Here is an 18,791-nt window from a genome sequence, read left to right as displayed (position 1 = left end):
TGGTGTAAAGAAGCACAAGAACATTAGGAAAATATTGAAATTTAATGAACTATCCTTTTACAAAACATTTCATGAAACACCTCATATTTCCTTAGACAAATGTGCAATTTACTTTTATCATTCACAAATATGCATTGCAACTGATCCCACTGATTGTACAAAGGCACAAAACTTTAATTGGTACTGAAAAATATAGTAATGCACTTTAAGATTAAATGAGACTTTTAAAGAAAGGAATTTTTAAACCACTTACACATACGCATATAAAATCTAAATGTAATCCCTGCGTACACCTTACAAACTAAGGAGAGTGATTTTAAATGTGTAATGAAGAAAGTGTTCGCCTGTCCTGTAAATCTGTAAACTTCATACATGAAACATACATACACATACAATACATACTGAAAATGTATGGAGTTGTATGAACAGTAGAATTCCATCACACAACTTTTGTTTTGAAGCTGCTGACTAACATTAAAGTGCACATTTTTTAAATCACCACAGTAAGGATTCATCTTCACAGAGCTGTATTCTTTCAATGCAAACAGTATCTAAGGCAGCATTTTAAAGGTGTTAGTCTAGTTTTTCGCTGTGATGAGTCTCGTAGTGGCGTCGAATATTATATTCCTTCAATACCGAAACTTGTTGCAAACACACCAAGCACAAAGGTTTTCCGTGCATCTCTGTAAATAAATAGGACGTGGTCCATTTTTCTTTGAAAATTCTACACTCCTTATCTACTTTTCTCCGTTTGGATAACGACATTTTGGCTAATGAGGGTGTAGCGGAGAGGTAGAGACCAAGGTATTAACAACGTCGTAACAAGCAGCAGATGGCGCATTGATACCGTCTGCTGTTTTCAGTCTGTCTCAGTGATGCGGCTTGTCTTCTACTCTGATGGAAAGAGTGCGCCCCTTAGCGGATAATCCATGAATTGCAGCGAATTAAAAATATTAATTCCATGTCTTTTATGCATTTTTTCCACTTTCAAATTATCCTGCGGGCCTGATCGAACCTCCTTGGGGGCCGGTTCCGGCCCGCGGGCCGTATGTTTGACACCCCTGCTCTAACCACTAGGCTACGCTGCCGCTCCAGTTAGGTCAAAGGGTTAGTTAACATGATAAGTTGTTACAAAGTAGATACAATAGTTATTAGTACTGGAAAAGTTGCTAATGAGATAAAATGCTAAAGTTGTCCATGAGAAGTTTTGAACTCGCAACCTTCTGGTTGCTAGAGCTTGCGTTATATCCCACAACTTGGTGGGCGCGCGTTGCTTTTGATTTAAGGAACCGTCTGTTATATCATATTATACTGAACAAAAAATATAAATGCAACATTGGTCCCATGTTTCATGACCTGGAATAAAAGATCCCAGAAATTTATCTCAAATTTTGTGCACAAATTTGTTTAAATCCCTATTGGTGGCATTTCTCCTTTGCCAAGATAATCCATACACCTGACAGGTGAGGAATGTCAACAATCTGATTAATGCAGCATGATCATTACACAGCTGCACCTTGTGCTGGGGACAGGGAGCATGCAATTGGCATGCTGTCCATTAAAATAACATCAAATTGATCAGAAATACAGTGTAGACATTGTTAATGGTGTACATTTTTATTTCTTTATTTTTATGTAACCAGGAAGGGCTCATTAAGATTTGAAATCTCTTTTTCAAGAGCATCCCTGCCAAGATAGGCAGCACCAAGTCAGTACACAATTACAGACAGACAACATGAAAAACGACAAGTAATCTAGTAAAAACCATAGAATTCACAAGAGTATAACAAAATCATAAAAAAACATTAACAGGTCAAGGAATCAATCTCAAAATCCTTCATCAGTGATTTAAAAACATCAATCGGGATAAGTTCTTCCAGTTTAAAAGTATTTTGTAAGGTGTTCCAAGCCGATGGCGCAAAGTACATAAAAGCCCTTTTACAAAATTCAGTTCGGACATTTGGAACAGTTGGCAGGATAAAGTCCTGTGAATGAAGAGAGTACCCACCACATTTATGAACAATAAAAATGCCCAAATAAAATGGAGGTAAAGCCAAAATGGCTTTGTAAATAAAGGTATACCAGTGCCTGAGCCTACGAGTGACTAGAGAAGGCCGGCCAACCCTTGTATATAAAGTGCAGTGGTGAGAAAGGGCTTTGCAGTTTAAAATAAATCTCAATGCACCATGGTAAAGGGTGTCAATTGATCTCAAACACTGAGCAGAAGCATTCATATATAAAATATCCCCATAGTCTAGTAAAGGCATAAATGTAGCTGATACGAGCCTCCTTTTGGCTTCAAAAGAAAAACAGGCCTTATTCCTCAAATAAAATCCCAACTTCAGCTTAAAATTTTTTGTAAGTTGTTTGAATATGCAATTTAAAAGAGAGGCCGCCATCAATTAAAATTCCAAGATATTTATGAGGTTACAGTCTCAATCTCATTGCCCTGACAGGTAGTAATAGGTGAAAGGTTTAGATATCTATTTCTTGCTTTAGAAAACACCATTACATTTCGTTTTGTCACTATTGAGGATAAGCTTCAATTGACACAAGGTATGTTGAACAGTATAAAAAGCAGTTTGCAAGTTTTGGAAAGCTTTTGTGAGAGACGAGGCACAACAATAAATAACAGTATCATCAGCATAAAAGTGAAGTTGCGCATTTTTATCTAAATTATTTATATAAATAGTGAATAAGAGGGGACCGAGTACAGTGCCCTGGGGCACTCCATGACAGACAGACAATTTAACAGACATTAGTTTTTTATTTTATTTCAGGCAGGTGGTTAGAGTGTTGGACTTGTAACCGAAAGGTTGCAAGTTCAAATCCCCGAGCTGACAAGGTATAAATCTGTCGTTCTGCCCCTGAACAGGCAGTTAACCCACTAGGCCGTCATTGAAAATAAGAATTTGTTCTTAACTGACTTGCCTAGTTAAATAAAGGTAAAATAATACAATTATTTAACCAGGTGGGCAAGTTGAGAACAAGTTCTCATTTACAATTGCGACCTGGCCAAGATAAAGCAAAGCAGTTCGACACAGAGTTACACATGGAGTAAAACAAACATACAGTCAATAATACAGTAGAAAAATAAGTCTATATACAATGTGAGCAAATAAGGTGAGATAAGGGAGATAAAGGCAGAAAAAGGCCATGGTGGCGAAGTAAATACAATATAGCAAGTAAAACACTGGAATGGTAGATTTGCAGTGGAAGAATGTGCAAAGTAGAGATAGAAATAATGGGGTGCAAAGGAGCAAAATAAATACAGTAGGGGAAGAGGTAGTTGTGTACAGGTGCAGTAATCTGTGAGCTGGTCCTTAAAGCTAGTGAGGGAGATAAGTGTTTCCAGTTTCAGAGATTTTCGTAGTTCGTTCCAGTCATTGGCAGCAGAGAACTGGATGGAGAGGCGGCCAAAGGAAGAATTCGTTTTGGGGGTGACCAGAGAGATAAACCTGCTGGAGCGCGTGCTACAAGTGGGTGCTGCTATGGTGACCAGCGAGCTGAGATAAGGGGGGACTTTACCTAGCAGGGTCTTGTAGACGACCTGGAGCCAGCGGGTTTGGTGACGAGTATGAAACGAGGGCCAGCCAACGAGAGCGTACAGGTCGCAGTGGTGGGTAGAAAATGGGGCTTTGGTGACAAAACGGATGGCACTGTGATAGACTGCATCCAATTTATTGAGTAGGGTATTGGAGGCTATTTTGTAAATGATATCGCCGAAGTCAAGGATCGGTAGGATGGTCAGTTTTACGAGGGTATGTTTGGCAGCATGAGTGAAGGATGCTTTGTTGCGAAATAGGAAGCCAATTCTAGATTTAACTTTGTTTTGGAGATGCTTAATGTGAGTCTGGAAGGAGAGTTTACAGTCTAACCAGACACCTAGGTATTTATAGTTGTCCACGTATTCTAAGTCTGTCCAGAACCGTCGAGAGTAGTGATGCTGGATAGGCAGGCAGGTGCGGGCAGTGATTGGTTGAAGAGCATGCATTTAGTTTTACTTGCATTTAAGAGCAGTTGGAGCCCACGGAAGGAGAGTTGTATGGCAGTGAAGCTCGTACGGAGGTTAGTTAACACAGTGTCCAAAAAGGTTCGGAAGTTTACAGAATGGTGTCGTCTGCATAGAGGTGGATCAAAGACTCACCAGCAGCAAGAGCGACATCATTGATGTATGCAGACAAGAGTCGGCCCGAGAATTGAATCTTGTAGCACCCCCATAGAGACTGCCAGAGGTCCAGACAACAGGCCCTCCGATTTGACACACTGAACTCTATCAGACAAGTAGATGGTGAACCAGGCGAGGCAGTCATTTGAGAAACCACGGCTGTTGAGTCTGCCAATAAGAATGTGGTGATTGACAGAGTCTAAAGCCTTGGCCAGGTCGATGAATACAGCTGCACAGTACTGTCTCTTATCGATGGTGGTTATGATATCGTTTAGGACCTTGAGTGTGGCTGAGGTGCACCCATGACCAGTTCTGAAACTGGGATTTGAAATGATCGGTAGTCTGTTTGTTCACTTGGCTTTCGAAGACCTTAGAAAGACAGGGTAGGATAGATATAGGTCTGTAGCAGTTTGGGTCTAGAGTGTCTCCCCCTTTGAAGAGGGGGATGACCGCGGCAGCTTTCCAATCTTTGGGAATCTCAGACGATACGAAAGAGAGGCTGGTAATAGGGGTTGCAACAAAAAATAATTTTAGAAAGAGAGGGTCCAGATTGTCTAGCATATGTACATATGTATACATGCTGTGTGGCTCACATTAGGCTGTTGTGTCTTTTGAAAGTGACATCAAATATGCATGTCGGTCAGACAGGTCCATAGAAATACTGTATACTAGAAAATAGTTGATAACGCTCCCCTTCCCAGAAATGAATGACTGTAATAGCCTACTTCAGACCACAGATAGAGCACCTTGCGTCAACGTCCGATACACAATTGGCCTAGGTTAGACTGGCATGAACTACATTTGATCTGAAGGTTTTGACAACCTAGTATACCCGGTCAATACTTTCCGATACACTGCTTCTAGTCTAAATGGGGAAACCGGTAGCCCTGTCAATGAACCAGTTGACGTGGACGGGGGTGGGGTAAAGGATGGTGGGTATCGCCGGGGGGGCAGAACCGCGCTGTGTGCATTTATCAAAGTAGGCCATGCATTATGTCAGACCTTAACTCCTCTTCAAAAGGCTGCAATGCAAAGAGGTCGGTAGATTGGTTAAAAATGTATTTGTTTGATAGCTGTCATTGGTAGTTTTTAGTAAATGTATTTGTTTGACATTTAACCTACTTTGAGATTTGCCATGGCTGCTGATCATTGATCAGGCTCTCTTTATCCTCACAAAGTCTTGGCAACATTGGGGGATGGATGCATTTTATATTGGACAGACACTGAAGGTTATATTCAAGTGCTATTGTATTTTTAATACTCAGGCTATTTAGCATTCTTTATGAGTTCTTAAATTTGACAAATCCCTGGTCTTGGAAACTCTTGATTGGCATAGAGCTCTATGATTTTCTTAGGCCTATTGCTATGGATTAGTCAGATAGTTTCATTCAAAATTGTATTTTTAAACGTGTTAAAGATCATTTATAGGCTCGGCCTATCATAGTTCTGTGATGAGCATCGAGATACCTGCTGGCTTGATGGATTTGCTGCAAGGATACACTGTGGAGGTACTACGGCGCCGACCGCCAGATTTGGTTGAATTTGCAATCCAATATTTCACATGTCTACAAGACAGCCGAAAACACGACAGGCATGTCAAAGAAAGGTTTGCCGATTCTACGCGGGAAGGAGTGGCTTTTGATAGTATTTCAGTTGAATCAAATGAAGATGAAGACTCTGATGATGCCTATAGTGAGTGACATTTTTATCTCTATTTAGCCACTATTTTTGCAATATTCTTCATGATTTGATTATTAAATCTATTTTAAAAGATTTTCTCCTCTGTATTTTTATTATAACCTTTTTACTCGAAATTATACAAACTATTTTTTAACTCTCACTTTTAAGTCTATTTAAAACAAAATAATACAAGTTTGTTTGTGGATATCTCTGCCTTTTGATAAATCAGTTTCTGACAATAAGTGATGAGAGAAAATTAGAGGGAAGAATCTGGTATGGTAGTAGGGGGATGGTCATGCACTGTAAGCTAAAGTGTGTCAATGGATCCATAAGAACAACTAATGATGTTCAGTGGGACCAATTTAATATCTGGTGCTGAAACATTTGTCTCTCTCGATAGTGCCCCCCTCCAACCCTAATAAATACAGTCGCAGAGCATCTGGTGAGTGTCATCTTTTGGTTTTGCATCCATTATATGCTGTGTATGAAGAATATTATTTCAGTCTCACTTGTGTGTTAGTTACAACATTCCCTTTGAGTGTATTTGTTTGTCCCCAGTGTGTGTCACAGTCATTTTGCTCCCCCAGTCTGTGCAGAGGCCTATAACCCAGACGATGATGAGGATGAGGACTTTGAGCCGCGGGTGGTACACTCCAAATCAGACGAGCAGCGTCGCAGACTCCAGGACGCCTGCCGAGACATTCTACTGTTCAAAACTCTCGACCAGGTAGAGTATTGTATGTAGTCCTGTAAGGGAGTGTGTAACTGGTGGCAGGGAAGTCTGGCGCAGGAGAGCAAAACTGGATAATCAACGGATCAGTTTCATTCATAAAACCACCGGTAACCAGAACCACAAACAAATGGGTACAAAACCCGTCGCGCACCAGAGAAAACGTGCACATGCACTTACAATAAACAATTCCGCACAAAGACATGGGCTAGAGGTCCGGCGACGCCGACCGCCGAGCGCCGTCTGAACAAGGAGAGGTACCGACCTTGACCGTCTCCAGCTGCGCGCCGACACCAGCCTCGGGGACGACCCAGAGGGTGAGGCGCAGGGCGATCCGGACAGAGAAGATGGAACTCCTGCAGCATTGAAGGGTCCAACACGTCCTCGACCGGAACCCAGCACCTCTCCTCCGGACCGTACCCCTCCCACTCCACGAGGTACTGAACGCCCCTTGCCCGAGGCCTCGAATCCAGTATGGAGCGAACGGAGTACGCCGGGGCTCCCGATGTCCAGAGGGGGGTGGAGGAACCTCCCGCACCTCAGACTCCTGGAGTGGACCAGCCACCACCGGCCTGAGGAGAGACACATGGAACGAGGGGTTAATACGGTCATCAGGAGGGAGCTGTAACCTATAACAAACCTCGTTCAGTCTCCTCAGGACTTTAAATGGCCCCACAAACCGCGGGCCCAGCTTCCGGCAGGGCAGGTTTTGGGTCGAGACCCAGACCCGGTTCCCCGGTGTGAACACCGGGGCCTCACTGCGGTGGCGGTCTGCTCTGTTTTTCTGTCGCAGCACGGCCCGCTGAAGATGAGCATGGGCAGCTTCCCATGTCTCCTCCGCACGCCTGAACCAGTCGACCACCGCAGGAGCCTTGGTCTGACTCTGATGCCAAGGCGCCAGAACCGGCTGGTACCCCAGTACACGCTGGAAGGGAGAGAGGTTAGTGGAGGAGTGGCGGAGCGAGTTCTGTGCCATCTCGGCCCAGGGCACGAACGCCGCCCACTCCCCCGGCCGGTCCTGGCAATAAGACCGCAGAAACCTGCCCACATCCTGGTTTACTCTCTCCACCTGCCCATTACTCTCGAGGCAACCAAGCACCCTGCGCACCAGGTACACATGTTCGGCGCGTGTAGCGGAGTATATCAGAATGTCATCAAAAAACACCACTACACCCTGCCCGTGCAGGTCCCTGAAAATCTTGTCTACAAACGCTTGGAAGATTGATGGCACATTCATCAACCCGTACGGCATGAAGAGGTACTCATAGTGCCCTGAGGTGGTATTGAAAGCCATCTTCCACTCGTCTCCCTCCCGGATAAGCACCAGGTTGTAAGCGCTCCTGAGATCTAGTTTGGTGAAGAAGCTCACCCTGTGCATTGACTCAATCGCTGTGGCTATGAGCGGTAGCTCACAGTGATCTGGTTCAGGCCACGATAGTCAATACACGGGCGCAGACCTCCCTCCTTCTTCTTCATAAAAAAGAAACTCGAGGAGGCGGGTGAAGTAAAGGACCGAATGAACCCCTGAAGCAGGGATTCAGTGACATATGTTTCCATAGCCACCGCCTGTGACAGGGGATACACTGCGGCGTCTACCTGGAGATTTATCGCACAATCCCCCCGACGATGAGGTGGTAATTGAGTTTTGGAGAAGGCGAGAGCCAAGTCAGAATATTCGGGAGGAATGCGCACGGTGGAGACCTGGTCTGGACTTTCCACCGTGGTGGCACAAACTGAAAACTAAACACCTCCCTGAGCACTCTTGCGGCCAGGAGGTGAGAGCCCTCTGTTGCCAAGAAACAGTGGGGTCGTGACAAGCTAACCAGAGTAGGCCTAGCACCACGGGAAACGCAGGAGAGTCAATGAGAAAGAGACTAATTATCTCCTTGTGACCCCCCTGTGTCACCATGCCCAGAGGAGCGGTGGTCTCCCTAATCGACCCTGACCATAATGGTCGACTATCTAAGGCGTGAACGGGGAAGGGCACTGCCACGGGAACAATGGGGATCCCTAAACTATGGGCGAACGACCGACCCCGATTTGGACGTCCGCGAGTAGCCAGCAGGTTATCCAGCCGGATGGACAGGTCCACCAGCTGGTCGAAGGGTGGTGTCTCTGCAGGCCAACTCCCGACAGACGTCCTCGCGCAAACTGAAACGATAATGCTAGATTAGGGCCCTGTCGTTCCATCCCGCACCGGCGGCCAGGGTCCAAAACTCCAGGGCAAACTCCTGGGCGCTCCTCGTCCCCTGTCTCTACCCTCGGGCGGTTGTTCGAAGACTGCCTGGAAGTGGCGGGTGAACTCCTCGAAATGGTACAACGCCGCATCTCCCTCTCCCCACACAGCGTTGGCCCACTCCAGGGCTTTCCCAAAGAGGCACGAGACGAGGGCGGACACCCTCTCACGGCCCGAAGGAGACGGGTGGACGGTTGCCAGGTATAGGACGAGCTGCAACAGGAACCCCTGGCAGCCTGCAGCAGTCCCGTCGTATTCCCGGGGAAAGGCGAGACAAATCCCACAGGGACCAGGACCTGTCTCTCCCAGCAGTCCATTGTTTGGACAACGCGGTCCATGGCGGTGCCAAGATGGTGGAGCATCGCCTCGTGCTCCCGGACGTGCACCTCCACCCCTATACCAGGGGCACCTGCTCCTGCTGACTCCATTAGCGGTGCGGAATTCTGTAAGGGAGTGCGTGGCTTGTGGCAGGGAAGTCAGGCGCAGGAGAGCAAGACTGGGTAATCAACGGAGCAGTTTTATTTTTAAAAAACACTGGTAACCAGAACCACAAACAAATGGGTACAAAACCTGTCACGCACCAGAGAAAACGTGCACATGCACTTATAATAAACAACTCCGCACAAAGACATGGGGGGTACAGAGGGTTAGATACACAACATGTAATGAGGGAAATTGAGACCAGGTGTGTGAGAAGACAAGACAAAACAATGAAACAAATGAAAAGTGGATTGATGATGGCTAGAAGACCAGCGACGCCGACCGCCGAGAGCCGCCCGAACAAAGAGAGGAACCGACTTCGGCGGAAGTCGTGACAAGTCCTTGTAAGCCACTGAGAGTAATTCATTCTAAGTCAGTGAGAGTAACTTGTAAGTTAAAAGTAATAGCACTTACTCTTTTATCTTTTTATCTTTTGTTCGGTTATGAACTCAACAAGCCCCCTCTCAATAGGGACAATACACATTAGAGATTGTATGGATTCATTTGTGTAATACTTGCTGTGTGTCCCAGTTTAGTATGCAAACACACACACACATGGTCCTCTTCTAATGTGTGATTGTTGTTTCTCTCCTTCAGGAGCAGTTCTCAGAGGTTCTGGATGGCATGTTTGAGGTGTTGGTCAAACCACAGGAGCACATCATAAACCAGGGGGAGGATGGAGACAACTTCTATGTCATAGAGCGGTGTGTGTGTGTGTGTGTGTGTGTGTGTGTGTGTGTGTGTGTGTGTGTGTGTGTGTGTGTGTGTGTGTTGAATCTATCATTTTTTTCTGTTTGAGGAGCATTAGGCCTAATCATGTGAATATGATGTTCTCTGATTCCTCTGGTGTCCTGTGTACCTCTCTTTGTCTGCTGTAGGGGTGTGTACGACATTGTTGTGCAGATTGATGGAGTTGGAAAGTGTGTGGGGAAGTATGACAATAAGGGCAGTTTCGGGGAGCTGGCTCTCATGTACAACACCCCGCGTGCTGCCACTATCATGGCCACCCAGGAGGGGGCACTGTGGGGATTGGTGAGTCACAGTAGTGTGTGTGTGTGTTTAATGTGTATCTATGAGAGATGAGTTGTAACCTTTATGTTAATGTTTTAGGATCGGGCCACATTCCATAGACTCATAGTGAAGAACAATGCCAAGAAGAGAAAGATGTACGAAGCCTTCATCGAGTGTGTACCCCTTCTAAAGTCTCTTGAGGTGTGTGAATACTTACAGTGGGGCAAAAAGTATTTAGTCAGCCACCAATTGTGCAAGTTCCCCCACTTAAAAAGATGAGAGAGGCCTGTAATTTTCATCATAGGTACACTTCAACTATGACAAACGAAATGAGAAAAAAAATCCAGAAAATCACATTGTAGGATTTTTAATGAATTTATTTGCAAATTATGGTGAAAAGTAAGTATTTGGTCACCTAAAAACAAGCAAGATTTCTGGCTCTCACAGACCTGTAACCTCTTCTTTAAGAGGCTCCTCTGTCCTCCACTCGTTACCTGGATTAATGGCACCTGTTTGAACTTGTTATCAGTATAAAAGACACCTGTCCACAACCTCAAACAGTCACACTCCAAACGCCACTATGGCCAAGACCAAAGAGCTGTCAAAGGACACCAGAAAAAAAATTGTAGACCTGTACCAGTCTGGGAAGACTGAATCTGCAATAGGTAAGCAGCTTGGTTTGAAGAAATCAACTGTGGGAGCAATTATTAGGAAATGGAAGACATACAAGACCACTCATAATCTCCCTCGATCTGGGGCTCCACGCAAGATCTCACCCCGTGGGGTCAAAATTATCACAAGAACAGTGAGCAAAAATCCCAGAACCACACGGGGGGACCTAGTGAATGACCTGCAGAGAGCTGGGACCAAAGTAACAAAGCCTACCATCAGTAACACACTACGCCGCCAAGTCCCCCTGCTTAAGCCAGTACATGTCCGGGCCCGTCTGAAGTTTGCTAGAGAGCATTTGGATGATCCAGAAGAAGATTGGGAGAATGTCATATGGTCAGATGAAACCAAAATATAACTTTTTGGTAAAAACTCAACTCGTCGTGTTTGGAGGACAAAGAATGCTGAGTTGCATCCAAAGAACACCATACCAACTGTGAAGCATGGAAACATCATGCTTTGGGGCTGTTTTTCTGCAAAGGGACCAGGACGACTGATCCGTGTAAAGAAAATAATGAATGGGGCCATGTATCTTGAGATTTTGAGTGAAAACCTCCTTCCATCAGCAAGGGCATTGAAGATGAAACGGGGCTGGGTCTTTCAGCATGACAATGATCCCAAACACACCGCCCGGGCAACAAAGGAGTGGCTTTGTAAGAAGCATTTCAAGGTCCTGGAGTGGCCTAGCCAGTCTCCATATCTCAACCCCATAGAAAATATTTGGAGGGAGTTGAAAGTCTGTGTTGCCCAGCAACAGCCCCAAAACATCACTGCTCTAGAGGAGATATGCATGGAGGAATGGGCCAAAATACCAGCAACAGTGTGTGAAAACCTTGTGAAGACTTACAGAAAACGTTTGACCTCTGTCATTGCCAACAAAGGGTATATAACAAAGTATTGAGATAAACTTTTGTTATTGACCAAATACTTATTTTCCACCATAATTTGCAAATAAATTCATTAAAAATCCTACAATGTGATTTTCTGGATTTTCTTTTCTCATTTTGTCTGTCATAGTTGAAGTTTACATATGATGAAAATTACAGGCCTCTCTCATCTTTTTAAGTGGGAGAACTTGCACAATTGGTGGCTGACTAAATACTGTTTTTGCCCCATTGTATGTCTGTTTTATTTGACCACAGAATTGTTTTTGTGTCCTTTACAATCAAAATTGTACCGTGTATTCAAAGTACAACATACGAGAAGGTACATGAGAGGCTCACATTGTAAACAATCCTCACTCAGAATGCATGTAAAGTTTGATGTATACTTTTATCACACCTTCATCTTCTGTCCTCGTCTTTTCCTCAGCTCTCTGAGAGGATGAAGATTGTTGATGTCGTGGGAATGAGAGCGTTCAAAGATGAGGAGTGCATCATAACACAGGTATTATGGCTTTTTATTGTACAGTTCATCTAAGATTATTCTTTACTTTGAACCACTGCTTCTTCTACTGCTTTTCTATACTTTTAGGGGGAGAAGGCAGATTGTTTCTACATCGTGGAGTCGGGCCAGGTGAAGATCATGATAATAAGCAAAGTAGGTGTGCATGTTTTGCTCTTCACTTGGGTGTGTGTTAGACCTACTCTATAAATAAAGACTTTGCTGTGGGTACCTGCTGCAAGGAACTGACTGTACTGAATGTATGCGTCTAGCATCATTGGAATGTGGTACAACAGACTCCGCTGTATGTCTCCTTACCTAGACTAAAGCAGGACAGCTGGACAATGCAGAGGTGGAGATTGCACGCTGCTCTAGAGGCCAATACTTCGGAGAGCTGGCTCTGGTCACCAACAAACCACGTGCAGCATCCGTCTATGCTGTAGGGGACACCAAGTGCTTGGGTACGTTGTACAGTGAGCTCCAACAGTGAGCTTCAAAAGTATTGGAAACAGTGACACATTGTTTGTTGTTTTGTTTCTATACTCCAGCATTTTGGATTTGAAATGATACAATGACTATGGGGTTAAAGTGCACACTGTCAGATTTCATTTGAAGGTATTTTCATCCATATCAGAAGAACCGTCTATAAATAAGAGCACTTTTTGTACATAGTTTTTAGGGCACCAAAAGTACTGGGACAAATTCACTTATATGTGTATTAAAGTAGTCAAAAGTTTGGTATTTGGTCCCATTTTCCTAGCATGCAATGAAGCTCGTGACTCTACAAACTTGTTGGATGCAAGTTTTGGTTGTGTTTCAGATTATTTTGTGCCTAATATAAATTAATGGTTTAATTAATGTATTGTGTCATTTTAGAGTCACTTTTATTGTAAATAACAATAGAATATGTTTCTAAACACTGCTACATTCATGTGGATGTTACCATGATTGCGGATAATCCTGAGCCAATCGTGAATAATGATTAGTTAGAAAGTTACAGACGCACAAATATCATACCCCCAAAACATGCTAACCTCTCACCATTACAATAACTGTCTCTCTGTCTCTAAAGCAGTCAGAAATGAATCGATCAAGGAGTGTATTCAAGCAGGGGGGAATTCTGACCTGAGTTAAGTGCTAGGCTATAAATAGCTGCCACTATTCAGAATTGCAATTGTTTGTCTCCCGATGATGTCGCAACGCAGACGCTCGTTGGCGCCCGCGAGCAGTGTGGGTGCAATACTTGAATAACATATATTCCTACATTGATTTTGCTACCGCTTGCGCACCCGAGCGGTATGGTCAGCCTGTAACATGCTGACCGGACACGTCGCCTGCGTTACAAAATAAATTTAGGAGCACATGTTATTCAATTATTGCCAACGAGCTTCTGCGTTGCCAAGGGCTAAAATAGAAGTAATTCCTATTTCTGACGCAGATCGTGCCGCAAGTCCTGCCTTCTTTATATAAATTAAAAGATCAAAAAGCCTGGAAGGAGAAGAGATGACTAGAAATGATTCGGTTGACAGTTTTATGTGTGGATGAATTGTCGGAGTAGAGGACCTTGTGCATTTGAGGTAAAATAACAACTCAATGTTTATATCCCAGGACAAATTAGCAAGCAACAGCAAGCTAGCTAAATAAGACAAATTAGTTAGCATGTGCAAGCTAGCTAGCTAAATTGCCATACATGTTTAATGCTTTTCGACCTGTCCCCAAATTAATGTAATTGGTTCAGAGTTTGTTTTGATATTTTAACCTGCATGTCGTGATCGCGTTTGGTGTGGGGGGACAAAATCAATTTATGTACAATGGCGCACGCTTGCAGCCAGTTTGGGTTCCGTGTAAATGTCTAACATGCTGACCAGACCGCTCACACGCGTGCTTCCGCGTGCGCCATCACGCGCATGTTGATTTTGTCCACCTACACCAGAAGCGATCAGGATATGCTGGTTGAAATATCAAAACGAACTCTGATCTAACTATATTAATTTGGAGACATGTCGAAAAGCATTAAACATTTATGGCAATTTAGCTAGCTTGTTTGCTGTTGCTAGCCAATTTGTCCTGGGATAGAAACATTGGGTTGTTATTTTACCTGAAATGCACAAGTTCCTCTACTCTGACAATTAATCAGATAAAAAGGTAAACCAAGTTCGTTTCTAGTCATCTCTCCTCCTTCAGGCTTCTTCTTTGGACTTTATATGGCGTTTCGCAACCAACTTTAAGGTGCATTACCACCACCAACTCATTGATGCTCGCAAGCATTCTGGGTACAATGATTGAATAACATGTATGTGTACATTTATTTTGCAACGCGAGCGGTGTGATCAACATGTAAGCCGTTGGGGGGCTAACATATGGAATTGTTTTAAGTTAGTCATACCATGAATCATTTAGCTAGTCAAAAAGCAAATCTTAAGGAATAAGGTTTTGAAGTGTCTGTCCAATATCTAGGAGATACAAGAAAGCTCAGGAAATATTTGTGTTTACGTGGCACATATTTAACCCTTTATTTTTAATGGCACAAAACTATTTCCATACTTCTATTAATTTGTGTGGGTTAACTTCAGACGAGTCCTGTGCAACTTATGGGGTCGTAGAGCAAAACGGTGGCTAATATTTAACATGATAGAAATAGGAAACAGAAAATGTGGGTAGCCTAGAATTAAGACATTCGAAAATGCCCATCTCTGGAATTTAAAAGGCCATACAATTTAAATTCTACATAATTGCACAGCATTTCATAAACTTGACTGTGGGAAAGTTGATATGATGATATGCTTCAGTATGCTGCCAATATTCTCTCTTCGTCCGCCCACGTGTTCTCGCACACCCCGAGAGCTTCTGGTCAGCGGGGTGGTGGCACCGGGATCCTCATCTCTCCCAAGTGGTCATTCTCTCTTTCTCCCCTTACCCATCTGTCTATCGCCTCCTTTGAATTTCATGCTGTCACAGTTACCAGCCCTTTCAAGCTTAACATCCTTATCATTTATCGCCCTCCAGGTCCCCTCGGAGAGTTCATCAATGAGCTTGATGTCTTGATAAGCTCCTTTCCTGAGGACGGCTCACCTCTCACAGTTCTGGGCGACTTTAACCTCCCCACGTCTACCTTTGACTCATTCCTCTCTGCCTCCTTCTTTCCACTCCTTTCCTCTTTTGACCTCACCCTCTCACCTTCCCCCCCTACTCACAAGGCAGGCAATACGCTCGACCTCATCTTTACTAGATGTTGTTCTTCCACTAACCTCATTGCAACTCCCCTCCAAGTCTCCGACCACTACCTTGTATCCTTTTCCCTCTCGCTCTCATCCAACACTTCCCACACTGCCTCTACTCGGATGGTATCGCGCCGTCCCAACCTTCGCTCTCTCTCCCCCGCTACTCTCTCCTCTTCCATCCTATCATCTCTTCCCTCTGCTCAAACCTTCTCCAACCTATCTCATGATTCTGCCTCCTCAACCCTCCTCTCCTCCCTTTCTGCATCCTTTGACTCTCTATGTCCCCTATCTTCCAGGCCGGCTCGGTCCTCCCCTCCCTCTCCGTGGCTCGACGACTCATTGCGAGCTCACAGAACAGGGCTCCGGGCAGCCGGCGGAAATGGAGGAAAACTCGCCTCCCTGCGGACCTGGCATCCTTTCGCTCCCTCCTCTCTACATTTTCCTCCTCTGTCTCTGCTGCTAAAGCCACTTTCTAACACTCTAAATTCCAAGCATCTGCCTCTAACCCTAGGAAGCTCTTTGCCACCTTCTCCTCCCTCCTGAATCCTCCTCCCCCCTCCCTCTCTGCAGATGACTTCGTCAACCATTTTGAAAAGAAGGTCGACGACATCCGATCCTCGTTTGCTAAGTCAAACGACACCGCTGGTTCTGCTCACACTGCCCTACCCTGTGCTCTGACCTCTTTCTCCCCTCTCTCTCCAGATGAAATCTCGCGTCTTGTGACGGCCGGCCGCCCAACAACCTGCCCGCTTGACCCTATCCCCTCCTCTCTTCTCCAGACCATTTCCGGAGACCTTCTCCCTTACCTCACCTCGCTCATCAACTCATCCCTGACCGCTGGCTACGTCCCTTCCGTCTTCAAGAGAGCGAGAGTTGCACCCCTTCTGAAAAAACCTACACTCGATCCCTCCGATGTCAACAACTACAGACCAGTATCCCTTCTTTCTTTTCTCTCCAAAACTCTTGAACGTGCCGTCCTTGGCCAGCTCTCCCGCTATCTCTCTCAGAATGACCTTCTTGATCCAAATCAGTCAGGTTTCAAGACTAGTCATTCAACTGAGACTGCTCTTCTCTGTATCACGGAGGCGCTCCGCACTGCTAAAGCTAACTCTCTCTCCTCTGCTCTCATCCTTCTAGACCTATCGGCTGCCTTCGATACTGTGAACCATCAGATCCTCCTCTCCACCCTCTCCGAGTTGGGCATCTCCGGAGCGGCCCACGCTTGGATTGCGTCCTACCTGACAGGTCGCTCCTACCAGGTGGCGTGGCGAGAATCTGTCTCCTCACCACGCGCTCTCACCACTGGTGTCCCCCAGGGCTCTGTTCTAGGCCCTCTCCTATTCTCGCTATACACCAAGTCACTTGGCTCTGTCATAACCTCACATGGTCTCTCCTATCATTGCTATGCAGACGACACACAATTAATCTTCTCCTTTCCCCCTTCTGATGACCAGGTGGCGAATAGCATCTCTGCATGTCTGGCAGACATATCAGTGTGGATGACGGATCACCACCTCAAGCTGAACCTCGGCAAGACGGAGCTGCTCTTCCTCCCGGGGAAGGACTGCCCGTTCCATGATCTCGCCATCACGGTTGACAACTCCATTGTGTCCTCCTCCCAGAGCGCTAAGAACCTTGGCGTGATCCTGGACAACACCCTGTCGTTCTCAACTAACATCAAGGCGGTGGCCCGTTCCTGTAGGTTCATGCTCTACAACATCCGCAGAGTACGACCCTGCCTCACACAGGAAGCGGCGCAGGTCCTAATCCAGGCACTTGTCATCTCCCGTCTGGATTACTGCAACTCGCTGTTGGCTGGGCTCCCTGCCTGTGCCATTAAACCCCTACAACTCATCCAGAACCCTGCAGCCCGTCTGGTGTTCAACCTTCCCAAGTTCTCTCACGTCACCCCGCTCCTCCGCTCTCTCCACTGGCTTCCAGTTGAAGCTCGCATCCGCTACAAGACCATGGTGCTTGCCTACGGAGCTGTGAGGGGAACGGCACCTCAGTACCTCCAGGCTCTGATCAGGCCCTACACCCAAACAAGGGCACTGCGTTCATCCACCTCTGGCCTGCTCGCCTCCCTACCACTGAGGAAGTACAGTTCCCGCTCAGCCCAGTCAAAACTGTTCGCTGCTCTGGCTCCCCAATGGTGGAACACACTCCCTCACGACGCCAGGACAGCGGAGTCAATCACCACCTTCCGGAGACACCTGAAACCCCACCTCTTTAAGGAATACCTAGGATAGGATAAAGTAATCCTTCTCACCCCCCCCCCCCTTAAAATATTTAGATGCACTATTGTAAAGTGGCTGTTCCACTGGATGTCATAAGGTGAATGCACCAATTTGTAAGTCGCTCTGGATAAGAGCGTCTGCTAAATGACTTAAATGTAAATGTAAATATGACTGGTTTCACATTTGTCTCCAGCGATTTTAAGGTAAAATAAAGGCTATCTAAAACAAGTGTCATTTATATTTGCAATTCTGTTATCCAAACAGATTACTCATTTACCTAGCTCTTATCAAATTGTAAATTACAGTGCATGGAGAATGCTGTTATTTCTATTGGAAAAAAATTAAGTAGATGCTTTTTCCACATGAAACAGGTAGGTTGGCGAGACCTTAATAGGTTCCTCGCGTGTAAAGGTGATGGAATAATGAGGGAATTAAATCAAGGTCAGAATACGGTGTATCTGTCGACATGCCTCCGCCACACCTTCATTTATTCAATCTCCACCCAAAACGAATTGCAGGTCAATAGCATGCTATTCTCATGAAATTCAAGGTCAGAATACACAGAGAGAAGTGCATAAAAAGGGAATTCCATTCCATTTACGCATGCTTAACTCAGGTTGGAATGAATAAAGGCCCAGCAGATCAGTTTGGGTCTGTTTAGCTTCATCGGCTTTTTATTGTTTGACTTGACTTGCACTCCTTCCTTTTTTCTCTTTCCTCCTACACTCCCGCCCCCTAGTAATAGACATTCAGGCGTTTGAGCGTTTGCTGGGTTCCTGTAAGGAGATTATGAAGAGGAACATTTCCCAATACGAGAACCAGCTGGTAGCTCTGTTTGGTTCTAGTGTAGATTTGAAACATTAAAGTACAATTGTAAGAAACAGTACACTAACACAATCCCACAGAGTGCTTCCTAAACGCATACTAGCTTTACATACTTACACAAGATATTTGTTGACATTTAATTGTAGAATCT

The 18,791-nt window shown here is 45.1% G+C and overlaps 1 protein-coding gene across 1 annotated transcript; it reads left to right on the top strand.

Annotated features, from left to right (window-relative positions):
* The first annotated feature begins 4,320 nt into the window (after positions 1 to 4,320).
* LOC118374145 (cAMP-dependent protein kinase type II-alpha regulatory subunit-like) lies at positions 4,321 to 18,685 on the top strand. The gene is made up of 10 exons (XM_052473804.1): positions 4,321 to 5,860; positions 6,249 to 6,290; positions 6,436 to 6,575; positions 9,892 to 9,998; positions 10,173 to 10,326; positions 10,405 to 10,506; positions 12,286 to 12,360; positions 12,448 to 12,513; positions 12,680 to 12,818; positions 18,555 to 18,685. The coding sequence occupies exons 1-10, from the start codon at positions 5,620 to 5,622 to the stop codon at positions 18,677 to 18,679; spliced, it is 1,191 nt and encodes a 396-aa protein (XP_052329764.1). The 5' UTR covers positions 4,321 to 5,619; the 3' UTR covers positions 18,680 to 18,685.
* Positions 18,686 to 18,791: the final 106 nt, after the last annotated feature.

This window comes from Oncorhynchus keta, chromosome 21 (assembly GCF_023373465.1).
Source record: "Oncorhynchus keta strain PuntledgeMale-10-30-2019 chromosome 21, Oket_V2, whole genome shotgun sequence".
In the NCBI taxonomy this organism is placed as follows: Eukaryota; Metazoa; Chordata; class Actinopteri; order Salmoniformes; family Salmonidae; genus Oncorhynchus; species Oncorhynchus keta.
This window is presented reverse-complemented; position numbering and strand designations above follow the sequence as displayed.